The 12,556-nt window shown below is 35.3% G+C and overlaps 1 protein-coding gene and 1 non-coding gene across 2 annotated transcripts; one reads left to right on the top strand and one right to left on the bottom strand.

The window, feature by feature from the left end:
- Nucleotides 1-1,702: 1,702 nt before the first annotated feature.
- TRNAM-CAU (transfer RNA methionine (anticodon CAU)) lies at nt 1,703-1,774 on the top strand. Its single transcript has one exon. It is a non-coding gene; the product is annotated as a tRNA-Met (tRNA).
- A 768-nt stretch (nt 1,775-2,542) lies between these two features.
- LOC108364412 (alpha-tocopherol transfer protein-like) lies at nt 2,543-5,442 on the bottom strand. The gene is made up of 3 exons (XM_017618088.1): nt 5,089-5,442; nt 2,896-3,268; nt 2,543-2,825 (listed from the first exon to the last, which is right to left on the bottom strand). Exons 1-3 carry the CDS (start codon nt 5,388-5,390, stop codon nt 2,571-2,573), a joined length of 930 nt encoding a protein of 309 aa, XP_017473577.1. The 5' UTR covers nt 5,391-5,442; the 3' UTR covers nt 2,543-2,570.
- Between the last annotated feature and the right edge of the window lie 7,114 nt (nt 5,443-12,556).

Below are 12,556 nucleotides of genomic sequence, written 5' to 3'. Positions count from 1 at the left end.
TAGCTCCAAAAATATTTCAGCAGTAAACGAGCATGTGTATAACAAAATGCAGTTGGCTTTATTAAATTAATAGATTTTCGCATTAATGCAGGTGTTTTCATCCTCAAAACTAACACGTTTATAACTTTTGTGCCGACAGATTCGTGGCTGTATTTATGGATACCGGCGGTGCTGTATTTGAATATTTCTTATCACTCTTTCGTTCGATATTTCATATAACTGTACATAATCCAATTAAATTCTAATTTTCAACTAGGTGGAAACCCTTTTCAAAATATTTTCAAACTGGCGTTTTTAATTTTTCACTCTAACGTCAGGATTTTTTTTAAAGCACTTCGAAATTTCAAAAATATGATCAATTCAAAAAACTAGTAAAAAATTCAGTGCAATCTAAAAAGAATAGAAATTTCGGTATCAAATAAAAGAGAAAATTCTGTAGAATTGAAAAATTTTAAATTTTTTGGTGCATCTTGACGAATCGGTATGTAAAATTTCCTTTTCGTATTCGTATATTCGTGTATTCGTATTTCGTCCTCCTAATTTTATTACCTTAAAAAAAAAATTAATTAAAATCGCATTTTCAATACTTATTCGTCCTTGTAAATCAAAAAACTTTAATGTTTTTCAAATCTGCAGAATTTTCCCTTTCGCTTGGTACCCATATTATTGTTGTACATTCCACTGTGTTTTTTTTAATAATTTTTTGAATTAATCATATCTTTACAATTTTAAAGTCCTTAAAAAAAATCCTGACGTCAGAGTGAATAACTAAAAACACAGCTTTACTATATATTGCCCATTGTTTCGTGAGCATTTTGATTTTTTCGTCTGGCTTGAAATTATTTTGTTTTTTTGTCGCACGTTGTAATCAATCTTAATCTTTATCTTAATCCTAAGTTTAATCTTAAGCGTGGCCAACCACTACCGTCATCTCTTATATACCTTCTTTGGTCGCTTTTTCGTTCGTAATAACAGACCTACGACTATGTCGCTTTTTTGTCACGTCGCAAAGAAGTTTCACTCCAAAAACTACCAGAGGCAATCCCCTGGCCTAAATGAAATTCTAAAATAGTTTAATATTAAGTTTGACTAATTAGCCAAGATTTATTGATTAAGGCACTAATTGAGTTCGATTTAGCATACAAAACTTCAATCCTTGATTGTTCGATTAAGGCTTGATTGAATGTAAATTGAGTCAAAATTCCGTTCACTTGGTATAGCAAGTGTGGAACTTTTGAAGTATGAAAGTTTCCATACTCAACGTTTCGACCTTATTTAACCTAACCAGCACTAAGCGAAATTGATTCGCTTAGTCCAACCTGTTATTCAAAGGTTGACTAATCCATAAGCGCACGTAAAAAATTGCTGCCAATTTATTATCCGGCAAAGCGAATTAATTGTGATATTCTCTGCTAAATGGAGTTAAGTGCTAAATTAAATGAACTGTATATTCACTTATAATAACAAATACGAGATACAAATAATAGTCAAAATCAATTAAATAATTTAATTGGACTTTTTTTGCCTAAGTGTTTAAATTATAAATGTATAATTTAAGAACTAACTTAAAAGTTGGTCTATATAAGCATTTATTTAGTATGTTGTCGTTGAGTACTTATGCAGTTAGTCGCCAAGGGGCGTGTGCTAGGGGCAACGAGTTGTCGAAGCAAGCAGCTGCATGTTAAGCGACTAACGGCATGTAAGCAGAGTGGCGCAGTGGAAGCGTGCTGGGCCCATAACCCAGAGGTCCGAGGATCGAAACCTTGCTCTGCTAGTTGAGTTAATTTCTTTTATAACTTTTATTAAATTTTTTTTCTCAGAAACCCCATAAATAAGAGTTCCCAAAAAAAGCTAAGCAAATTTCCAAAAATTTTGATCAAAGTTTAAAACTTTTTATTCAGAATTTTTAGAAAATTTTCGTTTAAGCAGCTTTGTAGCGCAATAAATTGTATTATAATAACGTCAAGTCAAGTTGATTTCTGTGAATTTTTATAATAAAAGTCTTAAAATAAAAGTCTTTGAATACTTAAAAATATTTATCTCAATGATAATTATTACGAAAAGACTTTTATAATATAAGTCTCAAAATAAAAGTCTTTGAACTCTTAAAAAATATTCATCTCGCTGATAATTATTATGAAAAGACTTTTATTATATAAGTCTTAAAATAATAGTTGTCGATGACTTAAAACATTTTTCTCACACATAATTTTTATCAAAAGACTTTTATAATTCTTACGAAAATTTGGATGACTTTTTTAAAACTCAACCATGAAATAATTATTCTGGGTCTCTGGAAAAACTCCATACCATTTATATGAAAAGTTGTTTTTCCCCATATTAAATACATGGAAAACTTTGTGCGACCTCTAAATATTTTTTTATTTTAAAATAAAAAATAGGGGTATATTTTTCGATATAGAATAATCCTAGGGGATGAAAGCATTAAAATTCCGAATTTACTTATTTTTTACCACCCTAACACATATACATAAAAGGCAAAGTACTTAAAATGTCTTTGACCACTTGGTCACTATTTATAGTTTATTTCAAAATTTTCACTCAATTCGCTAATCAAATTCCAGCTTTCGAAAGCTACCTTCCAGTCCGAATATGGAATTCATATTGACTATTTTCCCCGTCCTCAAATTCTCATCTACACCATAGTTATCATTATCCTCGAAATAAGAATTAAAATCTACCAAAAGCTTTTCATAATATTTAGCCAAATCTACTAAGCAACCATTTGTACCACCATATTCGATTGGAAGATACTCCTTGGGGATATGTTTGCACAGTTCCTTCACGTTACGGTGCACGAAGAACTAAAATAAAAAAATAAGAGTAAATACTTAGAGAGCTACAATGTTTTTTTTTGCATACATTAGCACCTACCCTTTCCTTTAAGCTCACTGGAAAAAGATTTCGTATAATATTTATTGCTGCCAAGCCTTCCTTGGGCACATTTATAACATGTATACCCTTGATACGTATAGCCGAACCTTTTTCGCAATAGGTGGTGAGTTGTTTAGCGAGTACAGGATCCACTTTCGACATAGCGCCCACACCGAGCTTATCGACATTAACTATTTCCATATAACCACCTATTACGAACTCGTCTGTGGCAACAATTGCCATATCCGCGCACATAATTGTAAAGCGATGGAGATCCCTTGCTGTAATCGGTAAATCAAATAATATTTTATAGCGTGAAAATCCAATGACGGGACCGCCAATTTCCAATGTTTTTGGTAAGACTAGAAGGCCACTAAAAACATATTTTTTNGGCGCCCACACCGAGCTTATCGACATCAACTATTTCCATATAACCACCTATTACGAACTCGTCTGTGGCAACAATTGCCATATCCGCGCACATAATTGTTAAGCGATGGAGATCCCTTGCTGTAATCGGTAAATCAAATAATATTTTATAGCGTGAAAATCCAATGACGGGACCGCCAATTTCCAATGTTTTTGGTAAGACTAGAAGGCCACTAAAAACATATTTTTTTATAAGTATTGTAAGTAAGGTAATGAGTGACCTTAATTATTATAATTTTTTTTTTGATTTTTAGTGGAAGTCAGTAGATTCGAGTCAGGTTAGAGGTGGTGAGGAGGATTTTTCTAATTAGATGATTTAATGCATATTTCTTTAGAGCAATAGATTCATTTATTCATTTGCAAGGAAATAACTTAAAAAACATGCATTATAAAAATTAAATGTGATTAAAAAAAAATAAAAAAATTTGCTTGGGCAACCGAAGTGAAACTTATCTTTACTCTAAACCTTGATCTTAATCTTAAAATAATCTTCATTTAAATCTTAATCTAAATATTGTCCCTAATATTGATCTTAATCTCAATCTTAATAATAATTTTAATCTACGGCTTAGGCTTAATCTTAAACTTAATCTTAATCTAAAGCTTATTCTTAATCCTTATTTTGAGCTTCACCCTAATCTTAGTCCTGATCCAAATCTTTATTTTAATCTTAATCTTAACCTTAGTTTTAATTTTAATATTAATCTTAACACTTTTCTTAATCATAATCTTTATCGTAGCCTTAATCTTAATATTATCCTTAAACTTAATCTAAATCTTTATCTTAATCTTCAGCTTTATCTTAACTTAATTAATCCTGAATTTAGTTTTACTCTTAACTTTGAACTTAATACTAATCTTAAACTTAATATTAATCTCGAGCTATATCTCATTAGTTATTAGTCTAACCTTACTTCTTTTTGGCCATTGAAAATGTTCGCCAAATTGTTTTAAGTTCGGTTCTTGGTTCGGTACGGCCACAAATATTAATGTCATTTCCCACAACAAAAACAAAAACAAAACTTTGCCACGCCCATGGTTCAATAATACAAGGTTCGATAAACCGACAGTTGTCTCTCTCGCACCGCTNCGTTCGATACGGCCACAAATACTGATGTCATTTCCCACAACAAAAACAAAAACAAAACTTTGCCACGCCATTCTCAAACTCACCCTGATCGCGCGATCATCAAATTCTTTGCATTCGCCATTGTATTATTCGCAAACACATGCGGCAACATAGCGCGTATCGTATAGAAGTGATCGATTTTCGATTTGGCCTTCTCCAAACNGTTTACATGGAAACAGTGTAGCTTTGGGTTAAATAAAAGTATAAGCTTTTGTGCAATATGTTTATTTGTATATGCATATGAAGCATATTTAACTGATGAAAACATAAGCATTGGACGGTTACATCAATCTCATAGTAGTCTTATTTTAATTTTGAGTCATTTTGCAGTTTTTATACAGCTAAATAGCATATAAATTACGTAATTCACGTAGATATATCAATATTACGTTCAACATTTCGTTTAAAATTCTAGATTTCCTGCAAATACATTAGAATTTACGAAAGGAATTTCACTACTAATTGCCTACTTTGCGTACTTTTCTACTACCATTTTCGAAACAAGGGATTGTATTCTTGCCCTTTCTCTGTCCTTCGTAAATGCAACCTTTTGTAAGGGAGTGTCAAACCGCAGCTGTCAATAATTATCTAACCTTGTATTATTGAATCATGTGCCACGCCATTCTCAAACTCACCCTGATCGCGCGATCATCAAATTCTTTGCATTCGCCATTGTATTATTCGCAAACACATGCGGCAACATAGCGCGTATCGTATAGAAGTGATCGATTTTCGATTTGGCCTTCTCCAAACTGTGTTTGCAGCCGCGTAGGAAACTCACTAAGAATTGATCGTCGGTGCGTGCACGTAAATGCGGTTGTTTTTCGATCCATTCGCGTAGCGCAGCTATGTCCCGTTGCAAGCGTTCAGGCCCTTCGTTCAGCTCTTCTATTGCAACTTTTTGCAGTTCATCGCTCAAAGGTCGTATCGCTGTCATTTTGCGTTATCTAAAAATCCGCTATCAGTTTAAACTGTCCACCTTAAAGATTTATATACTACTGCTTGCTTAATGTGCATACGAAGCTATACAATGCGCTGGAGCCGTTTAATACCTTTAATTCAAATTGACCTGTTAATGGTTTTAATTGTTGGTAAGTGGTATTCAGATTTTTTCTAAATATTTAACATAAATGCATTTCAGCAAATTGTATGCATTTTAAATGGTTTGAAGTGAATTATATCTTTAGGTACCTAAACACGTGCATTCAAAAGCGTTACTGTTGCTGATTTCTGAGTTAAGTGTTTTTGTTATGTAATGCATTGCTGAAATGAATGTATGTAGCTTGAGTAGAAGACACATCCAGTGTACGGACTACCGAAAGTCAACTCGGGAGTAAATCACTGGTAAAATCGGACTAAAACTAAAACTTCGGTAGTAGATTTGAATGTTTTATTTTCGTTTTCCTGCGTTTCCCTTTAGCCGTAAAAAGCGGCAACAAGTCTCTTTTGAGACTTAAACTGAGTTGTATGAAATATATTGGAAATCATTTACATATGGAAAGTGAGCTACCTTAAAAATTGGATCCGGAAATATAACTGGTTGTGGATCCTACATATTAAACGCAATTAACATAAGAACAAGTATGACAGTAGTTTTTTAGTCAGTGTATATAATCATAAAAAAATATTTGCATTAATTGGAAGTCCTTTGAATTGCTTTAAGGCATCCAAACACCTATGCGATTCTGTCGCAACGAATCCGCCCTCGCACTCTTGGATATGTGGGCCTCATGTCAGCTCAGCGAGCGCTGAGTGAAATTCGTGACATGCGAGATCGCACGACCCATCGTTTGCGAGGCTAAGGTTGAAGTACTTTTACTCTCACATCGTTAATAGCCTCGAGAAGCTCTGGGGCATTGAGATTAGCCGAATTTGTAAATACATAGTCGGCTCGGGGCGTTTTATCGATTAAGTGTTGGGTGCCGTTCAGAATGTGGTATCACAAAGGACAGTCTACTAATTGTCTATTTGAGCCCCGGATATACAGTGCTGCCACCTAACCTAACCTAACCTAATGTTTGAACATTCTCATACAGTTACAGCAATTTGAAAGCTTCGCTCCGTTCGGTACGCATCCTAAAAAATAATGTATTTACTGTATTTACTCATTTTATTATATAAATCACTACCTTCATCAGTAAGCTTTTCTTAAATATAATCTTTAACTGAAAATCGTGGCAAAAAACGGCCCGCAGAGGCCAGATTATGAGTGAAAAAAACGAAGCAATTTTTAAGGCAAGTGGAGTAGATATTCTGATCCAAGTAAAGACCGAACGCTGGGCGCAAGTTACCTAACGCTACGCGAGTGATCCAAAAGCAGGGATAATGGATTATACGGGATTATGGGAAATATGTTTCTGCGCCAAAAAAAATATGAAAGAGTTTAAAGAAGTCGAACGAAACTGAGTTGCCTTGTTTAAAACCTAATTTGGTCTTAAACGGTGCTGAATGGTCCTTCCAAATTTGAAGGTAGATGAAGGTAGTGCTGAACGTCGTTCCAAAAAAGCCGTATCGGTTTTGCTCAGATCTAAGGTTTAGACATGATATCATAAAGGCAGCTTCATTTCACAGCTCCTATTTAATCGAAGAACAGCGCCTTCAAAGTCGACGTAAATATGGTGCGTGGCAATTTGATTGTCTGTGGTCTTTTTCAGGATTAGGCGCTCTGTGAAAGTCTGGTCAATTGCGGTACGAAGCCGCTCTGATAAGGTCCAATCAGTTGGTTCCTGAAGGCAGGATCTCTTATCTTTTGGATTTGGTAAAGTACTCCGAGATTCCTGTCTTCGAGTGTGTGTTCATCAGACCTAATTGCGCTTAAAAGCTGGCACATGCGTCCGACCCGATCTTCGCCATTCTCATATCGTCTTGCTCGATTGGAGGGAGGTGAGTATCCTTCCTATACACCAGTCTGGTTTCTTCCTCTATTTTCGTCACTTAAGCCATTTACAAAAGTCACACATTTTATTAACATTTTATCCGTACGCCCTATTCTCTTGATTAATGCATATTTAACCACTTATTTTATAATTTGTTTAACATTATTGCTTGCAATATTAATGACATTCCAGTAAAATACCGCATTTGATTTCCTTACTCACACACATTACTCATACCCCTCGCTTTCCATATACGAAATGCAACAAATGCTAGACAACCATCAAATTTACATACAAAATAATCTACATTATTAAATTTTTTGCAAACCAAAAAACCACAATCAAGGTTTCAATTGTGTATTATTTCGTGCGAACTAGGTCAAAACTCAAACAGCCATAAACAAAATACTTTCATGGCCAAAGTTGAATGTGTATAGATATGTATGTACGTATGTATGTAAAAATGTTTGCGCTTCGTCTATGTCCTCATGATATTAATATGAGTGGCTGAAAGCAAATCTATTACTTTGCGTAATATGTGAACTTAATATAGCATATACATATACATATGTATATACATGCGGCTACATAGCTGTCATAATAGTTCTGAAAATTGTTGTAGGCAAAGTATAAAGTGCATTTGTAGTTGTTAAGAGTGAAAATGAATAGAAAACGTCATTAGTGCATGTTAACCTATTTTACAAACTAATTGCCGAGTTCGGCTTTTTTCCACATGAAACAGAGTTGCTAACGGAAATGAAATACATATTTGCATGAGCATGTAATTGAAGGTTTATATGTATACATATGTATGTATGTATACGGACATAGTATGGATGCTAAAATGTGTATCAAGTTTGAGTATTATTTTACCCAATGTACTTTTTGCTGCATGTTTTAGTTTATCCCTGATTTTCTGGGAAAAATAGTTAGCATAATAAAAATCTGGAATTTTTTGAGAGACCTTAAAGTTGGGTCCAAGCTTTCTTTAAATTCATTAGAGCTGTGGCCATCTTAAGCTACATTTACATATGTATGTTTCTACTATAAGTGTACTTAGTGTTCGACTTTTATCTGGCAGGGATCACATTTAACCTAACTACATATAGTCACACTTCATCTCTAAGGCACTCGAATTGCTATGGAAACCAGCAAAAAGCTCCTCCAAGGCCAACTTAATTTATGAGCTCTAGCCAATGATTTAACAGAAGGCAGATGCGTTTATAAAAATCGGTAGGATTTACTTTAATTTATTTCCAGGGACCTTTCAGCGGCTGTATTTGAGGTATCGACGGTGGATGGGGTGCAGAAAATTGTCCTGGCATCCGCCTGCTTCCCAGGTGACGTCCCCCTATACCACCATGGGAGGTATTTTATCGACGCACAAATCGCCAGTACATTATTGTTTGCGGAGCGAATGCCCAACAGACTGTGTGGAACAGCTTCAATATCAACGGAAGCGGAGAGTAACTTTTAGAATATCTTTACCAAAATAACCTAGACTTTTCCAACAGGAGTTGCAAACCTACATTTACATGTCACTCCTCTCTGCAGCAGATAAATTTCCGAACGTATTTGGTATTGACAAGTCTCGGTAGAAGTATCGCTCTCGGATCATCAGCACATAGTCTTCGAGATCGCAGGGCGATCTGAAATCCGCAGTTGGACTTAACAGTTTATTAAAACTGACTAGACCATTTTTAAAACTTTAGTGAACGTTAGAGCACACTAGTTGCTAACAGCCATTGATTCAACCGACGAAATGGAGGTCGAAGCGGATGTGCTCAACAGCGTTCTGTTGGAATCCTTTCATGACAGGACAGTTAGTGGTCCCAAGTTGATAAAACGTAAGGTTCCCTGGTAGAATGGTAAATTTAATGCAAAGCGCAAAACTATTAGGAAGCTTAGAAACAGGGCCAAAAAAACACATTAGTGGGATGAGTATAAGGCTTATTTCACTGACTATAACATACTTATTAGATGCTCCAAGAGGGATTCATGGAGTTGGCAATGCGAGACAATAGAGACGTTGCCTAATGCCTCCCGTCTCCATAAAATTTTATCAAAGGGATCTTCCAATGACAGACCTATTCTAAAGAGGCAAGATGGCACCTTTATCAACGATAACAGCGCATTTTCCAGGCTCTTTGGTGGAACATATTCGGATTACCCCTGTCCCCTCGGAACACAGGTTCCCCTAGAGTGAAAATTCAAAGCAGAGCTGGGCCCATCTTTGACAGGGACAAGGTACGGTGGGCGGTAGAGTCTTTCGAACCATTCAAAGCAGCTTTTGGTGATGCGATCTTTCCAATACGAATATAAAGATGTATCGAGGGCATGCGATAAATTCCCATTATCTGTGTATTCGGGGGTACTTATTGCTGGGAATACGTACCGTTTGCTTGGAGGAAGGCGTCCGTGTTATTTATTCCAAATTGGATAACAGGCCCCTTTGACTTAGCTAAATCATTCTGATCTGCCTAAATTCCTTCACTCTAAGGGACTGTGTAAAACAAACCTTGGTTCGGTGACTTTTGGAGGGACAGTGCTTGAATACTCCGATGAGGTCAAATATCTGGGAATTACGATGGATAAGAGACTGAATTAGAGACTGAAACTCTCATCTTGAGAGAACGGTTGCTAAAGCCATACGGCCTGCAGAAGACATTTTGGAAGAACATGGGGATTGAGATCAAGGCTTTACCGTATGGTCGTCCGTCCTATTGTGTCTTTTGCATCCATAGCTAGGTGGCAGAAGACACTGCCAAAAACTGCCATACTTCGCCTTAATAAACTGCAATGACTAGTTTCTAGGATGGACTCCACTTCATATTTTTTATTCAGGAAAGAACAGCCACGAAGGACGTGTAACTCCACAAAGAAGCTTCATGCAGCTATTCCTCGGAAGATACCAGGGTTGGAAATATGCGGAATCTCTGATTCCATTACTAAAGAAATCTGCTTTGGCAGAGAGTTCCAAGTTGTAATCCCCGTCCGCGAATATTGTGCAAATGGGCTCCCTGTACTAGATCCCAGTACAGTACATTGGTACACGGAAGGTTCTAGGATGGGGGACAGAGCAGGTGCAAGTATTTTTGGTCTAGCACCAATCTTGCCATTTCCAGGGGCAAATTACCCACGAGTTTCAAGCTGAAATACTGCAATTTAAACTGCGCAAAATTACACCTTGAATAGGTTTTGAAGGGCGCCTGTGTAAGTATCTTTTTCAGTTAGCAAAGCAGCCATTCGGGCCCTTTCAAACAGGACTAGCTGGTTAGAGACTGATTTTACATTAAAAATTTTGGCATACATATATGAATGTAAGTAGTTACTCTCATTACATATTTATGCATGTCTGTCTTCTGTTGATGCCCCCGTTACATTTGGGTTTGTGGTCGAAAGTGATGGCTTAAATTAAAAGGAAAATAACCAGTAATCTATTACTAAGCTTAAAATTGATACACACTCCTGTTTGTCGAAGGCGGAAGTCTGGTTATATGTATGTAGTTGAAATGATGAGCTGACTGACTGACGGCCTGAGCAGCTGCAGGCGTATAAACAAGGCAAGTTTTCGCTGATGTGCAGCAAATAGTAGTCAGAAGGTTGCCAAAAAAACAAACGTTCGTCTAAATATGCATGTATGTGTATTCTCGTAGTTACATATTTCTATACTCCAAGGGCTACTAGTAAATGCCTGTTTGCATTTTTTTTGCGACTACCAACCAGCTATTTGCCAGTAATAAAGTAATGTGGTAGCTGCAAGAGCAAAGCGCTTCAAGCTGGTCAGGCAAATAATGACAACACATTTGTAAATGTCTGTTAACTTATTTCTTTTATTTTTTGCCCAATTTTTTCTTCCTTGCCGAGCGAGCGAATATACATACATACTACATATGTACATACGGCATGCTGGGTGGAGTTCATTTGGAGCGCATTCCATTACATGCGTGGCCTTGCTAGGTGGACAGGATTCCTTGCATGCATAACACTACGAGTATTTGCTTCTGTATTGGAGCTTGTGCATTGCTGTGCCAGTGTACAAGTGTACATATGTACATACATATGAAGATATGTGCGATTGGCGGTTGGCGCTATACGCCAAACCACAACACTGCGGCCACATGATGATGGAAATCATCGCCCACTACGTCGCTCCTGCGTTGTGGCATATCGTCTTCATTAAGCAAGCGAGCGGCAGTGGCACGCAATAGCAACAACAATAACAATATTTTCTATATAAGCATCTATGCACATTAGGGTGGTAAACAAAAAAAAAAAATACTCATGAGTCAAAACATGCAAATCGACCAATGGAAGCGACCATTTTTGATTGGGATGAATTATGGTTAGAACTTTTCTTTTAACATATAAAGAAATTTCACCAAAGAAAAAATAAAAATTTCAAAATTTCCGGAAATATGAATGTTTATTTTTAGAATTTTTAAAAAAACTATTACAGTTCCGGTCTCGTTTTAAAGGTAATATTTAGAGATATAAAAAAAATATATACGTATGTATAAAAAATATCACAAATAAAAAATATTTACAGAATTTTGAAATTAAAAAAATTGTAAAAACAAAAATTATGAAAATTTGTGATACAATTCTTTGTATGCAATAACTCCAACTGATCTTGAAAGATACAGATATTCTCAAGGTGTTTTTAAAAAGATATAAATTTTTGAAGCATTATGGCAATTAAGATCAGTTAGAGGTTTGTTTAAACAAATTTACCCAAAATTGTATATAAGTTTTTGCTTTTACGCGTAAAAGATCGCGATCTTTTAAATATAAAAATTCTGCATTTGTTTTATTTTTCGACTATTTTTTTAAAAATACTGTTTATATTGGCCCTGGTATCTTATATAAAGCGAGACCAGAACCAAGAAATTTGCAAAATCCGGGAAATTTAGAACTAAAAAAAAAATTCGTCTGACAGAATTTTTTATATAGTATGATAAAAAAATTAGTAATTCTATGTATTACATCACCAACGAACACCCCAAAGGGGTTGTACAATTTTTTTTTTTTTAAATATGAACCATAATTAAATTTTTTGAATATTTCTGAGGAGAAATATTCTTATTCGTTAAAAAATAAATATTTTTAAAAATTTTACAGCTTTTATACAAAAAATGCATTTTCTTTACATAAAACACATGGGAAACTTCAAAGCTCTGGCAGCACCATTAATTAATTAATTTCAAAATATTTTTCGATATTATTC

The sequence above is a fragment of the Rhagoletis zephyria genome, unplaced genomic scaffold (assembly GCF_001687245.7).
Source record: "Rhagoletis zephyria isolate East Lansing unplaced genomic scaffold, Rhagoletis_zephyria_1.1 Rzeph_scaffold_01553, whole genome shotgun sequence".
Taxonomy (NCBI): Eukaryota; Metazoa; Arthropoda; class Insecta; order Diptera; family Tephritidae; genus Rhagoletis; species Rhagoletis zephyria.
This window is presented reverse-complemented; position numbering and strand designations above follow the sequence as displayed.

Excerpts from the sequence above, each read along its gene's own strand:
- LOC108364412 (XM_017618088.1), bottom strand. The coding sequence starts at position 5,390 with ATGACAGCGATACGACCTTTGAGCGATGAACTGCAAAAAGTTGCAATA. Across the intron at positions 3,269-5,088 it reads TTGATGATCGCGCGATCAGG|TGGCCTTCTAGTCTTACCAA; the intron begins GTGAGTTTGAGA and ends ATATGTTTTTAG. Across the intron at positions 2,826-2,895 it reads CAGTGAGCTTAAAGGAAAGG|TTCTTCGTGCACCGTAACGT; the intron begins GTAGGTGCTAAT and ends TTTTTATTTTAG.